The sequence below is a fragment of the Capra hircus genome (genome assembly GCF_001704415.2).
Source record: "Capra hircus breed San Clemente chromosome X unlocalized genomic scaffold, ASM170441v1, whole genome shotgun sequence".
Classification (NCBI taxonomy): Eukaryota; Metazoa; Chordata; class Mammalia; order Artiodactyla; family Bovidae; genus Capra; species Capra hircus.
Window position 1 is genome coordinate 22,510,830 of NW_017189516.1, and position 20,415 is coordinate 22,531,244.

Sequence of the window (20,415 nt, forward strand, 5' to 3'; positions counted from 1 at the left end):
CCTCATGAGAAACGCTGGACTGGAAGAAACACAAGCTGGAATCAAGATTGCCGGGAGAAATATCAATAACCTCAGATATGCAGATGACACCACCCTTATGGCAGAAAGTGAAAGTGAACTAAAAAGCCTCTTGATGAAAGTGAAAGAGGAGAGTGAAAAAGCTGGCTTAAAGCTCAAAATTCAGAAAACGAAGATCATGGCATCCGGTCCCATCACTTCATGGGAAATAGACAGGGAAACAGTGGAAACAGTGTCAGACTTTATATTTTGGGCTCCAAAATCACCGCAGATGGTGACTGCAGCCATGAAAGTAAAAGACGCTTACTCCTTGGAAGAAAAGTTATGACCAACCTAGATAGCATATTCAAAAGCAGAGACATTACTTTGCCAACTAAGGTCTGTCTAGTCAAGGCTATCGTTTTTCCAGTGGTCATGTATGGATGTGAGTTGGACTGTGAAGAAGGCTGAGCACCAAAGAATTGATGCTTTTGAACTGCGGTGTTGGAGAAGACTCTTGAGAGTCCCTTGGACTGCAAGGAGATCCAACCAGTCCATTCTGAAGGATATCAACCCTGGAATTTCTTTGGAGGGAATGATGCTGAAGCTGAAACTCCAGTACTTTGGCCACCTCATGCGAAGAGTTGTCTCATTGGAAAAGACTCTGATGCTGGGAGGGATTGGGGGCAGGAGGAGAAGGGGACAACAGAGGATGAGATGGCTGGATGGCATCATGGCCTCGATGGACATGAGTCTGTGTGAACTCTGGGAGATGGTGATGAACAGGGAGGCCTGGCATGCTGTGATTCATGGGGTCACAAAGAGTCGGACATGACTGAGCGACTGAACTGAACTGAACTTCAGTGACTATGCCAAAGCCTTTGACTGTAGATCACAACAATCTCTGGAAATTCTTCAAGAGATGGAAATACCAGACCATCTGGCCTGCCTCCTGAGAAACCTGTATGCAGGTCAAGAAGCAACAGTTAGAACTGGACATGGAACAACTGACTGGATCGAAATTACAAAGAAGAGTACATCAAGGTTGTATATTGTCCCTCTTCTTATTTAACTTATATTCAGAGTACATCATGTGAAATGCTGGGCTGGGTGAAGCACAAGTTGGAATCAAGATTGCCAGAAGAAATATCAGTAACTTCAGATATGCAGATTACAAGACTCTTATAGCTGAAAGTGAAGAGGAACTGAGGAGCTTCTTGATAAAGGTAAAAGAGGAAAAGGAATAAGTTGGCTTAAAACAGCATTCAAAAAACTAAGATCATGGCGTCTGGTCACATCACTTCATGGAAAATAGATGAGGAAACAATGGAAACAGTGAGAAACTTTATTTTGGGGGACCTCTAAAATTACTGCAGATGATGACTGCAACCATGAAATTAAAAGAAGTTTGCTGCTTGGAAGAAAAGTTTTGACAAACCTAAACAGCATATTAAAAAAGCAGAGGCATTACTTTTCTGATAAAGGTCAGTATAGTCAAAGCTATGGTTTTTCCAGTAGTCATGTATGGCTGTGAAAGTTGGACCATAAAGAAGGCTGAATGCCAAATAATTTTTTTTTTTTTTGAACTGTGGTGTTGGAGAAGACGCTTGAGAGCCCCCTGGACTGCAAGGAGATCAAACCAGTGAATCCTAAAGGAAATCAGTCCTGAATTTTCATTGAAAGGATTAATGCTAAAGCTGAAGCTGCAGTACTTTTACTACCTGATGTGAAGAGCCGACTCATTAGAAAAGACCTTTATGCTGGGAAAGATTGAAGGCAGGAGGAGAAGGGGACGACACAGGATGATATGGTTAAATGGCATCACCGACTTGATCATCATGAGTTTGCGCAGTCTCAAAGTTGAGTTGGGAGTTGGTGCTGGACAAGGAAGCACGGCATGCTGCAGTCCATGGGGTCACAAAGACTCGGACCAGACTGACTGACTGAACTGAACTGAATCATGTTAATGGAATATGAAAAGCTTGCAATGGATCCCACCCCTGGGTGGAAAAAGTAATATCTGCACTCTCTAAAAGTGAAGATATTATCAATACTTGGAGGAGCAATAACTTGTGCTCCTCCACGTTGTATTTTTGTCTGTGGCATAGGAAGTGACCCTCCAACACGAGATGTGCATTTCCTAGATAGCTGGAAACTCATCTTTTCAGATGAGTCAGTTCTTCACATCAGGTGGCCAAACTATTTGAGTTTCAGCTTCAGCATCAGTCCTTACAATGAATATTCAAGGTTGATTTACTGTAGGATGGACTGGTTGGATCTCCTTGCAGTCGAAGGGACTCTCAAAAGTCTTCTCCAACACCACCGTCCAAAAGCATCAATTCTTTGGTGCTCAGCTTTCTTTATAGTCCAACTCTCACATCCATACATGACTACTGGAAAAATCATAGCTTTGACTAGATGGACCTTTGTTGGCAAAGTAATGTCTCTGCTTTTTAATATGCTGTCTAGTTTGGTCATAGCTTTTCTTTCCAAAGAGCAAGCGTCTTTTAATTTCAAGGCTGCAGTCACCATCTGCAGTGATTTTGGAGACCCCCCCAAATAAATATGTCATTGTTTCCATTGTTTCTCCATCTATTTTCCATGAAGTGGTGGGACCACATGCCATGCTCTTAGTTTTTTGAATGTTGAATTTTTAGCCAAGTTTTTCACTCTCCTCTTTCACTTTCATCAAGAGGCTCTTTAGTTCTTCTTTGCTTTCTCCCATAAGGGTGGTGTCATCTGCATATCTGAGGTTATTGATATTTCTCCCAGCAATTTTGATTTCAGCTTGTGCTTCATCCAATCCAGCATTTTTCATGATGTACTCTGAATATAAGTTAAATAAGTACAGTGACAATATACAGCCTTCACGTAATCCTTTCCCAGTTTGGAACCAGTGTGTTGTTTCATGTTTAGTTCTAACTATTGCTTCTTGACCTGCATACAGATTTCTCAGGAGGCAGGTCAGGTGGTCTGGTATTCCCATCTCTTTCAGAATTTTCCACAGTTTGTTGTGATCCACACAGTCAAAGGCTTTGGCATAGTCAATAGAGCAGAAGTAGATGTTTTTTTGGAACTCTTTTGCTTTTTTGACGATCCAGCGGATATTGGCAATTTGATCTCTGCTTCCTCTGGCTTTTCTAAATCCAGCTTGAACATCTGGAGGTTCATGGTTCACATACTGCTGAAGCCTGGCTTGGAGAATTTCGAGCATTACTTTGCTAGCGTGTGAGATGAGTGTAATTATGCAGTAGTTTGAACATTATTTGGCATTGCCATTCTTTGGGATTGGAACGAAAACTGGCCTTTTCCAGCCCTGTGGCCACTGCTGAGTTTCCCAAATTTGTTGGCATGTTGAATGCAGCAGTTTCACAGCATCATCTTTTAGGATTTGAAATAGTTCAACTGGAATTCCATCACCTCCATCAGCTTTGTTCATAGTGATACTTCCAAGGCCCACTTGACTTTGCATTCCAGGATGTCTGGTTCTAGGTGGGTGATCACACCATCCTGTTTATCTAGGTCATGAAGATCTTTTTGTATAGTTCTTCTGTGTATTCTTGCCACGTCATCTTAATATCTTCTGCTTCTGTTAGGTCCATACCATTTCTGTCCTTTATTGTGCCCATCTTTGCATGAAATGTTCCCTTGGTCTCTCTAATTTCCTTGAAGAGATGTCTAGTCTTTCTCACTCTATTGTTTTCCTCTATTTCTTTGCCCTGACCACTGCAAAGAGCTGATTCACTTGAAAAGACCTTAATGCTCAGAAATATTGAGGGCAGGAGGAGAAGGGGGCAACAGAAGATAAGAGATGATTGGATCACATCACTGACTCAATGGAGATGAGTTTGAGCAACTCAGGGAGATTGTGAAGGACAGGGAAGTCTGGCATGCTGCAGCTCATGGGGTCGCAGAGTCAGACATAACTTTGTGACTGAAGAACAACAACAATCTTATACCTAAAGCTCTCAGAGAATAAATATCAAACAAAATCCAACATTAGTAGAAGGAAAGAGGAAAATAAGAGCAGAAATAAATGAAATAGAAGTGAAGAAAATAACGGCAAAGATCAATACAACTAAAAGCTGGTTGGGCTTCCCTTGTGGCTCAAACAGTAAAGAGTATACCTGCAATGCAAGAAACTTGGGTTTGATCCTTGCATCAGGACGATCCCCTGGAGAAGGAAATGGTTACCCACTCATCAAACTAAACAAAACTGATAGCCAGACTCGTCAAGAAAAGAAGGGAAAGGACTCAAATCATTAAAATTAGAAATGAAAATGGAGGTGGGTAGAGGTGGCCCAGTCAAATGCTTGGGGAGTTGGGTGGGAGTCTAGCAGACTTGAGGCAACCAGGCAGCTGGGCAGCCTTGGTTACCTGGTAACTGCTTCTCTTTCTGGTGTCTCCTCCACATAGTGAGAAGTATGTTCATGGAAGTCCCTGGGACAGCCTCCATGGAGGAGCAGAAAGAAATGGAAGATAAAGTGACTAGTCCAGAGAAAGCTGAAGAAACAAAATTAAAAGCAAGGTATCCTCATCTGAGACAAAAGCCTAGAGGTTCAGATTTTTTAAGGAAATGATTTCTGAAAGGGCAAAAAATATTTTGATTCTTGGAATTACAGTATGGCTATATCACAGCCACAGATAAGACAGAGGTCACTGGTGACCACATTCCCACTCCATACAACCTTCCTCAATGGTAATCATCTCTTGTTAGCAAACTGGCTGGTTGATTAAAATAGTTGAACTGCATGTGTCTTGTAATTCCCATTATTTCCCCTTAATATATGACTTCTCTGCTTTTTATTTACTTTCACTAAGTCATTCAAGAGTGACAACTTCGCAGGTAGCAGTAGTGTGTGCTGCTCTTGTTAGGGGATGTGGTTTAGTTGCTAAGTTGTGTCTGACTTCCGCGACCCCATTGATTGTAGCCCAACAAGCTCCTCAGTCTATAGGATTTTCCAGGCAAGAATACTGGAGTGGGTTGCCATTTCCTTTTCCAGGGGATCTTCCCAATCCAGGGATTAAACCCAGGTCTCCTGCACTCCAGGCAAATTCTTTACTGACTGAGTTACCAGGGAAGCCCTGGTAAGGGAATATACTAATACTTATGTAGAGTTTTTACTAGTCTAACAGTGCACTGGTGAAAAGAACATGTTAGAGCAAAGTAAAGCAATCTACTTGAAAATAATTGTATGTATTACCTAACTCCTAGTGTAGCACTGGTTCCAACAAGTAACAAGTTTTACAATTTTAATGTTTTGGCTTTCTTTAATTCATTAAATTATAGCTTTATATGTTACTCTTATTTAATATCAGAGAATGCAATGGCACCCCACTGCAGTACTCTTGCCTGGAAAATCCCATGGACTGAGGAGCCTGGTAGGGTGCAGTCCATGGGGTCACAAAGAGTCGGACACGACTGAGTGTCTTCACTTTCACTTTTCACTTTCATGCATTGGAGAAGGAAATGGCAACCCACTCCAATATTCTTGCCTGGAGAATCCCAGGGACAGAGGAGCCTAGTGGGCTGCCGTCTGTGGGGTCACACAGAGTTGGACACGACTGAAGCGACTTAGCAGCAGCAGCAGCAGCTTATTTAATATAACCTCTACTGTATTGATTTCTTCTACATTTTCCTTTTGGATTTTTTAAAACAGAAATTTAAGACCACAAGTTTGAAGAAAAGTCACATATTTCAAATACAGACATGACTCCAAAAGATTTGTATCCTGTGCTTGAACTATAATGGCCTTAACTCTGTTTCAGCTTTAACAGTAGAATGTTACTCAGGCAATATTTGTCCATTCTGTTGTAACTTATGTGACTCTGGTGCTTAACAGCTACTGTTGAAGCTAATATTCTTATTACGTTCTATAGTGTTAAAATACCTATTGTTGTTGAAGATGTGAGGTGTACATGTGCAATAACTATTGAGTTCACTTTTGTGCCACTTCTGTACCACTTTTGTAAGTACATTTTTTTTCACAGCTTGTCACAACTGTCTGTATTAATTTCACATATTAAAGAGTAGATGATGTGCCAACCAGAAGCACAAGAATTCCTATACAAAACTCTATATGTCATTTGTCATTTATATATAGTAAGATTGAAAGGTTGTGGTTTGTGAGCCGTGTGCTATGCCAGGATTCATGACCCCCAGAGGAGACGGTTTTGATCTGCGGCCAGAGACAAGGATTGACTACTCAGAGATTTTTGTGTAGCAGTGTTTTATTACATTACAATAGAGATAGGGAAAGCTTCCAACAAAGACATAAGGAGGGGACAGAAAGAGTGCCCACTTGCTAGTCTTTAGCAAGGTGTTTCATGTCTGTTAGGGAGTGAGTGAAAGTTGCTCAGTCACGTCCGGATCTTTGCAACCACATGGACTGAAGACTGCAGTGAGCTCCTAATCAGATAAGAGAGACACCTCAAGACTGAGGGAGTTTCATCAGGCCCCAATCCCACAATATGCATTGTTGAGCTAGAATGGCAAAAGATGTGTCATACTCGGCCATAAAACAATTGAAATGAATATTGGTTTGCTGAGTCAAGGGCTTCCCTTGTAGCTCAGATGGTAAAGCATCTGCCTACAATGTGGGAGACCCGGGTTCAATCCCTGGGTCGGGAAGATCATCTGGAGAAGGAAATGGCAACCCACTCCAGTACTCTTGCCTGGAAAATCCCATGGATGGAGGAGCCCGGTAGGCTACAGTCCATGGGGTCACAAAGAGTTGGATACGACCGAGCAATGTCACGTCAAAGCTAGCAGCCCAAGATTTAAGGAAAAAAAAAAAAAAAAGGTTAGTCTTAGGTAGAACTGGCTTCCTCAACAAAGAAGGGGGAAAAAAAAGTCTGCCTGACACCTGCAGTTTATTTCCTCCCGTGACTTGGGGACCTCTGGCCTTACTACCTGCTAACGCTCTCAAGAGTAGTTTATAGTCTCGGAGTTATAGAACACCAAACTGAAATGTTTGCTCAGTCTTGTTGTTGTTTAGTCACTAAGTGGTTTTCAACTCTTTGTGACCCCATGGACTGCAGCATGCCAGGTTTCCCTGTCCTTAACTATCTCCTGGAATTTGCTCAAATTTGTGTCCATTGAGTTGGTAATTGCTCAGTCTGTCATATACTTAATTTTTCATTTGTTACTAATATTCATGACATTCCACAACTATGTTATGTTTCTTGTACATGCCTTTTGTCCTATGCAGAATATATTGACTTTTATGACAATTAAATTCATGTAATTTATATAAATGTTTTTTAATGTAGAAACTTTTTACTTCCATAGTCAATTTGAGGGACATTAGAATAAAATGTCTTCTCTGGTGGTTCAGTCAGTAAAGAATCTACTTACAATGCAGGAGACCTAAGTTCAATCCCTGGGTTGGGAAGATCCCCTAGAGGAAGGGCATGGCAACCCACTCCAGTATTCTTGCCTGGAGAATCCCCATGGACAGAGGAGCCTTGCAGGCCGCAGTCCATGTGGTCGAAGAGTTGGACACCACTGAGTGACTAAGCATACATACAGAATAAAATAATTTGCTTCCTGTGGCCTTTCTTTTTTTCTCTTGCTTCTTTGACTCAAATTGTGTTGGGCTGTGCTGTTCAGTCTATTCAGAAACATATGTATCTATAATTTTACTCTTGAATGCTGTATTTTCTAACACAATGATTTCACAGTTGTTAACTACTCTTAATCCTGTATTATTACTAATTGACAGTTGTTTAAATAAAAAGAAATTTATAATGAAACAAATATTTGAAAAGACTGGCCCAGAAACCTAGTTATGATAAGATTAATTTTAAGTAATTATAGTGAACTAAGTGAATTAGGCTTGTGACAGTTAGAGCAATTTACATGATATGTGGAACAGATAGTTCATATTTAGATATTTTTCTTCTATAGACGTCATTTCAATAAAATGTAAATATAATTTTACTTGTCATTTATCTAGTTAGAACTTTAACACTTTGCTGGGACAAATCTACTGCTCTTTCAGAGCTCTGCCCATAAGCTGTGGTACTGTAGCATGACGCTGAGGATCTGTAGCCTGAGATGATATATTTTTTTCTTCATCTTTGACTTGTGCAAGACTGCCATCTCTTTTGGATCCAGGCATCTTTTCTAGATCTTTGCTTCATTTGTACACCTGCTTTCCTATGACCCCAAATTACCATAAACGGTGCATTAAGCATAGCACCTGCACTTAAAGGCTGCCTAGCACTCTGAGAAAAGCTTGCTGATTGTCTTCCTGAGCCATTCACTCCAAAAGCAGAAAATAACAAAATCAATAATGTGCTAATTTGTTATAAAGATTAATTATATATATAAACAGATTTGTAATGGGAGTGAGTAGGTTATATCAAAGTATGTATAATCATTGTGGGATTGATTTAAGAATTGCAAAATACCCCAAAGTAGAATTTTGGTAATATCTAGTAGGTTTTTTAATGACTATTTGCAAACAATCATCATTAAATTCACACATAAGTCAGAGATTAACCTGAAAGATCAGATCATGTTATTCTTGATTATGATAGGATGCCTGCTATAGTTTGCAACAAGTGATGTAATTGCTGTCTGAATTTTAGCTTGTATCAAGTGAAAGTCATTCAGTTAAGTCCAACTCTGCGGCCCCATGGACTATACAGTCCACAGAATTCTCCAGGCAAGAATACTGGAGTGGGTAGCCTATCCCTTCTTCAGAGGATCTTCCCAAGCCAGGAATCAAACCAGGGTCTTCTGCATTGCAGGTGGTTTCTTTACCAACTGATGCCCTGATCAGGGAGGTATTAGCTTGTATAATAAATGCTTATATTTATCTACTTCAAAATTTGTTGCAGATCTGTGAAATACTAAGTACCCAAAATAAAATACTATCTTTTATTAAAAGCAAATTTCCTCATTAATAAAATATTGTCTTTTTATTAAAGGTAAATTTTCTCATTAAGCCAACCTGCCTTCTGTAAAGTCATAATGATTGAAATCTCAGGACTTTCCATCAGGAAAGACCTGCCGTGTAGGACTCGTAGGTATGATTAATTGCTTAGCCTTCATTATTGGTGATTAGGATAGGGGTTTTTCACTTTTCTGTTTTTGTTCTATTTAGAAGCTCAGTTCATTGAAGACATATTTGCAGATTGTTTCACCATTGCTTGATACTTTTGACTAAGCTGAACTTAATTAAACCTTTCTATGGTTTAATATTTGTGGTTTGAGAAAGGGCCGATTTGAATCATTGTCTTTATTATAAATGAATGTTGGCGTAAATAAGTTGGAGATAAATACTTCATTAAAACCAGATAAAAATAAATTACCTGTTTCATATCCAGTAGCTCCTGTTTGATAGTACAGTTCCGAGAAACATTTCATTTTTAAAGGCTACATCTGACTAAAATAATTATATTTATTGGCTTGTTGAGATAGTAAGGAATGACTGTTCTGATGAACTAGAAGGAGCATGCTTACGGTCTATTTACAAGTTATTCAAAATTCTTGTGCTGCCCACCTAAAAATAAGTTCTAAATGTTCACCGAAGCCTCTACTTGTTGTTACTTCACTGGAAATTTGCTGCTCTTTTTACTTGATGCAATAAAACTATACCTCTGAATATTTATTGATACATTTACTAAACCAGATATGTATTCTTTCTAAATCCAAATTACTCAAATTTTATCAAACACTTAAATGTGAACTCTACTTGGACTGTGCTGCAAACTTGGTGTTTGGTGATCCAGGGACAGGTATTCTATAGGAAGGATGGGCATGACCAAGTGGCAACTAAAACAGTTTCTGTTGTGGGCTTTTTACATTCCCTAACATTCAGACACATTACTTCCATTTTTCATTTTACTTTTTTACCTCATTTTACTTCACTTCCCCCATCCTGTTGTCATCCCTGCTTGTTTATTAAGGCCCCTGATGGCATTTATTAAATGGTATTTGAGGCTGATGAATTATCAATCCTTTAATGTCCTTTCCAGTATACCATACTTAAGCATGTATTTTGGGCTTTCCAGTTGGCACTAGTGGTAAAGAACTGCCAATGCAGGAGACATAAGAGATGCGTGTTCAATACCTGGGTCGGGAAGATCACCTGGAGGAGGTCAGGGAAACCCACTCCAGTATTCTTGCCTGGAGAATCCCATGGACAGAGGAGCCTGTCAGGCTACAGTCCATAGGGGCTCAGAATCAGACATGACTGAAGTGACTTGGCATGCACACATGCAAGGAACCATTAAAAATTTTTTTTAAAACAGTATCTTTATCTGGACAAGGACAGATTTGAACCACTGTCCTAATTCTGCAATTCAGAGTGCACTGCCAGTCTTCCCTCATATTCTTTCTACCTCTGACACCACATCACACCTTATAAAATTGGAATCAAAGAAGTCTTATTCTGGAATTGTTATTCAAAGGATAAAAACCCTGATTTTAACACTATTTTACTAATTTCTGCCTCTTAATAGGTAGACTAATGGATTTTATTCTGGAAATCACTGATGGTCATGAAAACCATTAACTATCTTTGTAATATGTTATTGATCAACTAAACAGCATTTGGAAGAAAAATCTAATTTTTAAAATAAGCCCTTGAATCTGTGACTGCATCTCTTATTTGTTATTTGTTATTTTAAACTTTTTATTTTGTATTGGGGTTTAGCCTTAACAATGTTGTGATAGTTTCAGGTGAACAAAAAAGGGATTCAGCAATAAATATACGTGTATCTACTTTCCCCCAAATTCCCCTCCCATACAGGCTGCTACATAACATTAACCACAGTTAAATGTGCCATACAGTAGGTCCCTTTTGTTATCCATCTTAAATATAGCAAAGTAGACAGATGCAATGGGACACTGTATTAAAAGGGCCAAGAATAAAAGAATTTTTTTGCTGAACATGTCTATAGACTTTGCAATTAAAGCTGAAAATTGTCAAATAATTCTTCCAAAATTATACCTGTGAAATACACAAAAATAAATATCTACATAATTCCTATTGCAAAAAAGAAATGTAAACAGAGACATTGCAACTGACACAACAGAAATACAAAGGATCATAAGAAAGTAGTACAAGCAACTATATGCCAATAAAATTAAAACCTAGAAGAAACTGACAAATTCTTAGAAAAATACATCCTCAAATGCACAGTCTCAGCTTAACTATGGGGTTTTAAACTGTTGCACCTGCCACTTTCAGGGTGGTTCCCCCTTCTTTGCTTATTTTGGCTTCCTCTGTTTGCAAGTCTCTTCAGTATCTTATTTCTACCCTGACATGAGGGGTCAAAAGTAGCCACTTATTCAGGCTCACTTGCTCAGTTGTGCTGTGAAGAGGGAGGGATGAAAAGATGCTCAACATCACTCATCGTTCAGTTCAGTTCAGTTCAGTCGCTCGTCGCATCTGACTCTTTGAGACCCCATGAAGCACAGCACGCCAGGCCTCCCTGTCCATCACCAACTCCCGGAGTTCACTCAGATTCATGTCCTTCGAGTCAGTGATGCCATCCAGCCATCTCATCCTCTGTTGTCCCCTTCTCCTCCTGCTCCCAATCCCTCCCAATACCAAAGTCTTTTCCAATGAGTCAACTCTTCACATGAGGTGGCCAAAGTACTGGAGTTTCAGCTTTAGCATCATTCCATCCAAAGAAATCCCAGGGCTAATCTCCTTCAGAATGGACTGGTTGGATTTCCTTGGAGTCCAAGGGACTCTCAAGTCTTCTCCAACACCACAGTTCAAAAGCATCAATTCTTCGGCGCTCAGCCTTCTTCACAGTCCAACTCTCACATCCATACATGACCACTGGAAAAACCATAGCCTTGACTAGACGGACTTTAGTCGGCAAACTAATGTCTCTGCTTTTGAATATGCTATCTAGGTTGGTCATAACTTTTCTTCCAAGGAGTAAGCATCTTTTAATTTCATGGCTGCAGTCACCATCTGCAGTGATTTTGGAGCCCCCCCCCCAAATAAAGTCTGACACTGTTTCCACCGTTTCCCCATGTATTTCCCATGAAGTGATGGGACCAGATGCCATGATCTTCGTTTTCTGAATGTTGAGCTTTAAGCCAACTTTTTCACTCTCCTCTTTCACTTTCTTCAAGAGGCTTTTTAGTTCACTTTCACTTTCTGCCATAAGAGTGGTGTCATCTGCATATCTGAGGTTATTGATATTTCTCCCAGCAATCTTGATTCCAGCTTGTGTTTCTTCCAGTCCAGCATTTCTCATGATGTACTCTGCATGTAAGTTAGAGAAATGCAAATCAAAACCACAATGAAGCACCATCTCATTCTGGTCAGAATGGCCATAATCAAAAAGTCTACAAACAATAAATGCTGGAGAGGGTGTGGAGAAAAGGGAACCCTCTTACACTGTTGGTGGGAATGCAAACTAGTACAGCCACTATGGAGAACAGTGTGGAGATTCCTTAAAAACTGGGAAAAGAACTGCCAAATGACCCAATGATCCCCCTGCTGGGCATACACCCCAAGGAATCAAGAATAGAAAGAGACACACATACCCCTATGTTCATTGAAGCATATTTACAATAGCTAGGACATTGAAACAGCCTAGATGTCCATCAGCAGATAAATGGATAAGGAAGTTGTATTATATATACATAATGGAATACTACGCAGCTATCAAAAGGAACACATTTGAGTCAGTCCTAATGAAGTGGATGAAATTGGAGCCTATTATACAGGTGAAGTAAGTCAGAAAGATAAAGACAAATGCTGTATATTAACACATATATATGGAATTTTGAAAGATGACAACAATGACCGTATATGGAAGACAGCAAAAGAGACACACATATAAAGAACAGACTTTTGGACAGACTGAGTCCAAGAGGTTGGACCATCAGAGAACTCCTGACCCCATGAAATACTAAGTAGTGAGAAATCTCCCAAAGGCCTGCCTCTCAACACTGAGAACTGGACTAACCAAAGGCCAGCCAGCTTCACTGTTGAATGCTTTGTGCCAAACAGCTAGCAAAACACTTTCCACAGCCCTTCCCATTAGGAAATAGGCTGCACAAAACTGTCTTTTAGAGATACAAGATCCAACTTCACCCTCCAGAATATAGGCACAAGAACCCCTAACCAGGAAAACTTCACCAAGCACTGGCCCAACCCTACCCACTGGGGGAAGACTACATAACTAAGAGGAACTAAAATTTGCAGCCTGTGGAAAGGAGGTCCCAGAAAGAGTAAATTAAACAAAATGAAAAGACAGAGAAACATGCAGCAAATGAAGGAGCATGGTAAAAACACACTGGTCCAAACAAATGAAGACAAAATAGACAGTCTACGTGGTCTCAGGAATCAACAGTTAGAACTGGACATGAAACAACAGACTGGTTCCAAATAGGGAAAGGAGTATGTTAAGGCTGCATATTGTCACCCTGCTTATTTAACTTATATGCAGAGTACATCATGAGAAACGCTGGGCTGGATGAAGCACAAGCTGGAATCAAGATTGCTGGGAGAAATATCAATAACCTCAGATATGCAGATGACATCACCCTTATGTAAGAAAGCAAAGAAGAACTAAAGAGCCTCCTGATGGAAGTGGAAAAGTTGGCTTAAAACTCAACATTCAGAAAACTAAGATTATGCCATCTGTTCCCATCACTTTATGGCAAATAGATGGGGAAACAGTGACAGACTTTATTTTGGGGAGGGGGGGTTACAAAATCACTGCAGATGGTGACTGCAGCCATGAAATTAAAAAATGCTTACTCCTTGGAAGGAAAGTTATGACCAACCTAGACAGCATATTAAAAAGCAGAGGCATTACTTTGCCAACAAAGGTCCATCTAGTCAAAGCTATGGTTTTTCCAGTAGTCATGTATGGATGTGAGAGGTGGACTATAAAGAAAGCTGAGCCCCATAGAATTGATGCTTTTGAACTGTGGTGTTGGAGAAGACTCTTGAGAGTCCCTTGGGCTACAAGGAGATCCAACCAGTCCAGTCTAAAGTAAATCAGTCCTGAATATTCATTGGAAGGACTGATGTTGAAGCTGAAAGTCCAATACCTTGCCTACCTGATGTGAAGAACTGACTCATTTGAAAAGACCCTGATGCTGGGAAAGATTGAAGGTGAGTGAAGAAGGGGACGGCAGAGGATGAGATGGTTGGATAGCATCACCGACACAATGGACATGAGTTTGAGTAAACTCTGGGAGTTGGTGATGGACAAGGAGGCCTGGTGTACTGCAGTCCATGTGGTCACAAAGAGTTGGTCTCAGCTGAGCATCTGAACTGAACATGAAAAAGAATTAAGAGTAATGATGGGAAAGATCCAAAACATCAAAAATAAAGTACTGCTGCTGCTAAGTCGCTTCAGTCGTGTCCAACTCTGTGCGACCCCATAGACAGCAGCCCACCAGGCTCCGCCATCCCTGGGATTTTCCAAGCAAGAACACTGGAGTGGGTTGCCATTTCCTTCTCCGATGCATGAAAGTGAAAAGTGAAAGTGAAGTCACTCAGTCGTGTTCGACTCTTTGCGACCCCATGGACTGCAGCCTAGCAGGCTCCTCCATCCATGGGATTTTCCAGGCAAGTGTACTGGAGTGGGGTGCCATTGCACTGATAAATAGACTGGAGGCATGGATTGAGAAGATGGAAGAGATTTAACAAGAACCTAGAAGAAATAAAGAACAATGAACAACATAAAAACTGAAATAAAAATGCAGTAGAGGAATACAATAGAGGATTAACCAATGCAAGAGAATGGATAATTCAACTGGAAAATGGAATTGTGGAAATAACTGAAGGAGAACAGAATAAAGAAACAACACTGAAAAGAAATTAGAACAGTCTCAGATATATTGGGGACATTAAGTGCACCAACATTTGAATTATAGGGATTGCAGAAAAATAAGAGGAAAACAAAGGGCATGAAAAAATATTTGAGGAGATTATAGTCAAAAACTTCTCTAACATAGGGAAGGAAATGCCCAGCCAAGTCCAGAAAGCCCAGAGAGTCTCATACAAAATAAACCCAGAAAGGAACAGGCCAAGACACACTGATCAAATTAACAAAAATTAAACACAAAGAACAATTACTAAAAGAAGCAAGGGAAAACCAACAAATAACATACAAGGGAATCCCCATAAAGTTAACAGCCGATTTTTCAGCAGAAACAGCAAGAAGGGAATGGCAGGCTATACTTAAAATGATGAAAAAAAATAAAAATAAAAAACCTACAATGAAGACTACTCTACCCAGAAAAGATCTCATTCAGATTTGACAGAGAAATCAAAAGCTTTATAAATAAGAAAAAAATAAGAGAATTCGGCACCAAACCAGCTCTATAACAAATGCAAGAGGAACTTCTCTATAAAGTTCTAGACAGGAAACAAGAAAAGGAAAAGACCTACAAAAACAAATCCGAATCAATGAAGTAAATGATTATAGGATCACACATACCAATTACCTTAAATGTAAGTGTATTAAATTCTCCAACCAAGATACAGACTGGCCAAATGGATACAAAACAAGGCCCTTATATGTGCTGTCTATTAGAGACCAACTTCATTTCAACAGATACAAGCAGACTTAAAGTGAGGGGCTGGAAAAAGATATTCCACACAAATAGAAATCAAAGGATAGCGGGAACACCAACATTTATATCAGATAAAATAAACTTTCAAATAAAGACTGTTACAAGAAACAAGGAAGGACACTACATAATGATCAAGGTATCAAGAAGGAGATATAATGATTATAAATATTTATGCACCCATCATAGGAGCACCTCAATACATAATGCAAATGCTAACCACCATTAAGGGGTAATACAATAATAATGGGGGATTTTAACACTCCAGTCACACCAATGGATAAATCATCTGGACAGAATATTAATAAGGAATCACAATCCTTAAATGACACATTGGACAAGATAGAATTAATTGGTATCTATAGGACATTCCATATCCAAACAGCAGAATACAGTTTTTTTCTCAAGAGCCTGTAGACCATTCTTCAGGATAGATCACATTTTGGATCAGAAAACAAACATTGGTTAACTTTTAGAATACTGAAATTGTATCAAGCCTTTTTTCAGACCACAATGCTATAAGATTAGATATCAATTATAGGAAAAGGACTGTAAAACACAAACACATGAAAGCTAAACAATACAGTACTTTATAGCCAAGAGGTCACTGAGGAAATCAAAGAGGAAATTTAAAAAAAATCTAGAAACAAATGAAAATAAAAACATGATAACTCAAAAACTATGGGATGCAGTAAAAACAGTAGTAAGAAGGAAGTTTATAGCAATATAAATTTACCTCAAAAATGAGCAAAACATCAAATAAACAATTTAACCTTATATCTAAAGCAACTAGAAAAAGAAGAACAAAGAAACCCCAAAGTTAGCAGGAGGAAAGAAATAATACCTATCAGAACAGAAATAAATAGAAATAAAAGAAACAATAGCAAATATCCATAAAAATAAAAGGTGGTTCTTTGAGACGATAAAGAAAGTTAACAAGCCATAGCCAGTCATCAAGAAAAAAAGGGAGAAGACTCATATCAATAAAGTTAGAAATGAAAAAGGAGAAGTGGCAATAGACACAATAGAAATACAAAGGATCATAAAAGACTATTGTGAGCAACTATATGCCAATAGTGGAAAAGAACAAACTTCCAAGACTGAACTAATAAGAAGTAGAAACTATGAACAGACCAATCACAAGCATTGAAATTGAAACTCTGATAAAATATCTTCCAACAAAGAGCCCAGGACCAGATGGCTGCAATGGCGAATTCTGTCAAACATTTAGACAAGAGCTAACAACTATCCTGCTCAAACTGTTCCAAAAAAATTGCAGAGGGAGGAAAACTCCCAAATTCATTCTACAAAGCCACCCTCACCCCGATACCAAAAGCAGACAAAAAGAAAATTATAGGCCAATATCACTGATGAACATAGATTTTTAAAATCTCAACAAAGTTCTAGAAAACAGAATCCAACAACTTATTAAAGGAATCACACACCGTGATAAAATGGGTTTATCCCAGGGGTGCAAGGAATCAATATATGCAAATAAATCAATGTGATACATCATATTAACAAATTGAAAGATAAAATTCATATGATCATTTCAATAGATGAAGAGAAAGCTTTCAACAAAATCCAACACCAATTTACAATTAAAAAACTCTCCAGGCACCTTATCTTCGACAAAGGAGGCAAGACTATACAATGGATTAAAGACAATCTCTTTAAGCGGTGCTGGGAAAACTGGTCAACCACTTGTAAAAGAATGAAACTAGATCACTTTCTATCACCATACACAAAAATAAACTCAAAATGGATTAAAGATCTAAACATAAGACCAGAAACTATAAAACTCCTAGAGGAGAACATAGGCAAAACACTCTCTGACATAAATCACAGCAGGATCCTCTATGATCTACCCACCAGAATACTGGAAATAAAAGCAAAAATAAACAAATGTGATCTAATTAAAATTAAAAGCTTCTGCACCACAAAAGAAACTATAAGCAAGGTGAAAAGACAGCCTTTGGAATGGGAGAAAATAATAGCAAATGAAGAAACTGACAAACAACTAATCTCAAAAATATACAAGCAACGCCTGCAGCTCAATTCCAGAAAAATAAACGACCTAATCAAAAAATGGGCCAAAGAACTAAATAGACATTTCTCCAAGGAAGACATACGGATGGCTAACAAACACATGAAAAGATGCTCAACATCACTCATTATCAGAGAAATGCAAATCAAAACCACAATGAGGTACCATTTCACACCAGTCAGAATGGCTGTGATCCAAAGGTCTACAAGCAATAAATGCTGGAGAGGGTGTGGAGAAAAGGGAACCCTCTTACACTGTTGGTGGGAATGCAAAGTAGTACAGCCACTATGGAGAACAGTGTGGAGATTCCTTAAAAAATTGCAAATAGAACTGCCTTATGACCCAGCAATCCCACTGCTGGGCATACACACTGAGGAAACCAGAATTGAAAGAGACATGTGTACCCCAATGAGCATCGAAGCACTGTTTATAATAGCCAGGGCATGGAAACAACCTAGATGTCCATCAGCAGATGAATGGATAAGGAAGCTGTGGTATATATACACAATGGAGTATTACTCAGCCATTAAAAAGAATACATTTGAATCAGTTCTATTGAGGTGGATGAAACTGGAGCCGATTATACAGAGTGAAGTAAGCCAGAAAGAAAAACACCAATACAGTATATTAACACATATATATGGAATTTAGAAAGATGGTAATGATAACCCTGTATGCGAGACAGCAAAAGAGACACAGATGTTTAGAACGGACTTTTGGACTCTGTGGGAGAAGGAGAGGGTGGGATGATTTGGGAGAATGGCATTGAAACATGTATACTATCATGTAAGAAATGAATTGCCAGTCTATGTTCGATACAGGATGCTTGGGGCTGTTGCACGGGGAAGATCCAGAGAGATGATATGGGGTGGGAGGTGGGAGGGGGGTTCAGGATTGGGAACTCATGTACACCCGTGGTGGATTCATATCAATGTATGGCAAAACCAATACAGTATTGTAAAGCAAAATAAAGTAAAAAAAAAAAAAAAAAAAAAACCTCTCCGGAAAATCAGTATAGAAGGAACCTACCTCAACATAATAAAGGCTATATATGACACATGGCAAACATTATTCTCAATGGTGAAAAGCTGAAAGCATTTCCTCTAAGGGCAGGAACAAGACAAGGATGCCCACTTTTGCCACTTTTACTCAATATAGTTTTGAAAGTCCTAGCCACAATAATCAGAGAAGAAAAAGAAACAAAAGGAATCCATACTGGAAAAGAAGTGAAACTGTCACTCTTTGCAGATGACATGATTCTGTACATAGAAAATGCTAAAATGCCACCAAAAAACTGCTAGAGATTACAGATTCACTGTAATCAATGAATTTAGTAAAGTTGCAGGATGTAAAATTAATACACAGAAATTACTTGCATTCCTACACACTAATAATGAAAAATCAGAAAGAAACTACGGAAACAATCCCATTCACCATTGGAACATAAAGAATAAAATATCTAGGAGTAAACCTTCCCTAGTGATTCAGATGGTAAAGAATCTGCCTGCAATTCAGGAGACCCAGGTTTGATTCCTGGGTCAGCAAGATCCCCTGGAGAAAGAAATGGCAACCCAACCCACTCCAGTATTCTTGCCTAGAGAATTCCATGGACAGAGGAGCCTGGCAGGCTACAGACCATGGGGTCACAAAAAGTCAGCATGACTGAACGACTAATACTTTCACTTTCAAAGAGACAAAACAATCTGTATGCAAACAATACAAGCAGATGGGGCGATATACCATGTTCTTGGATTGGAAGAATCAATACTGTCAAGATGATTATACTCTCCAAAGCAATCTACTAAATCAGTGAAATCCTTATCAAATTACCAATGGCATTTTTCACTAAACTAGAACAAAAAAATTTCAAAATTTGTATGAATACAAAAGACCCCAAAGAGCCAAAGCAATCTTGAGAAAGAAAAACGGAGCTGGAGGAATCAAACTCACTTACTTTGAAATATTCTACAAAGGTACTGTCATTAAGATAGTATGGTACTGGCACAAAAACAGAAATATGGACCAATGGAACAAAGTAGAAAGTGCAAAGATAAACTCATGCACATATAGCTACCTTATCTTTGACAAAGGAGACAAGAATATACAATGGAGAAAAGACAGCCTCTTCAATAAGCGGTGTTGAGAAAACTGGACAGCTATGTGTAAAAGAATGAAACTAGAACGCTTACTAACACCACACACAAAAAGAAACTCAAAATGTATTAAAGACAAACTGTTAGTTGCTCAGTTTCCAAGTCTTTAAGACACTATGGACTGTAGTCCACCAGCCTCCTCTGTCCATGGAATTCTCCAAGCAAGAATACTGGAGTGGGTTGCCATTCCCTTCTCCATGGGATCTTCTCAACCCAGGGGTTGAACCCAGATATCCCACATTGCAGGCAGATTCTTTACCATCTGAGCCATGAGGGAAGCCCAAACACTTAAATGTAAAGCCAAAAATTATAGAGGAAAGCATAGGTAGTACACTTATTGACACAGATCACTGCAAGATTCTCTCTGACCCACCTCCTAGATTAATGGAAATAAACCCAGAAATAAACAAATGAGATCTAGTAAATCTTCAAAGCTTTTGCACAGAAAAAGAAACTATAAACAAAAGGTAATGAGAAAATAATTGGATTCATGTTGATGTATGGCAAAACCAATACAGTATTGTAAAGTAAAATTTAAAAAAAGAAAATAATTGCAAACAAAGAAACTGCAAAGGATTAATCTCCAAAATATATAAGCAGATCACACAGTTCAATATCAGAAAAAAAACCCAATTGAAAAAGGGCAG

General features: G+C 38.9%; 2 protein-coding genes across 3 annotated transcripts in view; both read left to right on the plus strand.

The window, feature by feature from the left end:
- The window catches only part of LOC102173731 (zinc finger X-linked protein ZXDB), an 88,367-nt gene extending 83,401 nt beyond the window's left edge, over positions 1-4,966 (plus strand). For both annotated transcript variants that reach the window (XR_001917556.1, XM_018043760.1), the window contains one exon: positions 4,414-4,966. Coding sequence is in view for 1 of the 2 variants with exons in the window: in XM_018043760.1 (XP_017899249.1) it covers positions 4,414-4,416 (3 nt within the window). In the remaining variant the exon portion in view is untranslated. The remainder of the gene's footprint in view (positions 1-4,413) is intronic.
- The window catches only part of LOC106503826, a 368,197-nt gene that overhangs the window by 109,920 nt on the left and 237,862 nt on the right, over positions 1-20,415 (plus strand). The gene's annotated exons all lie outside the window — the stretch shown is intronic.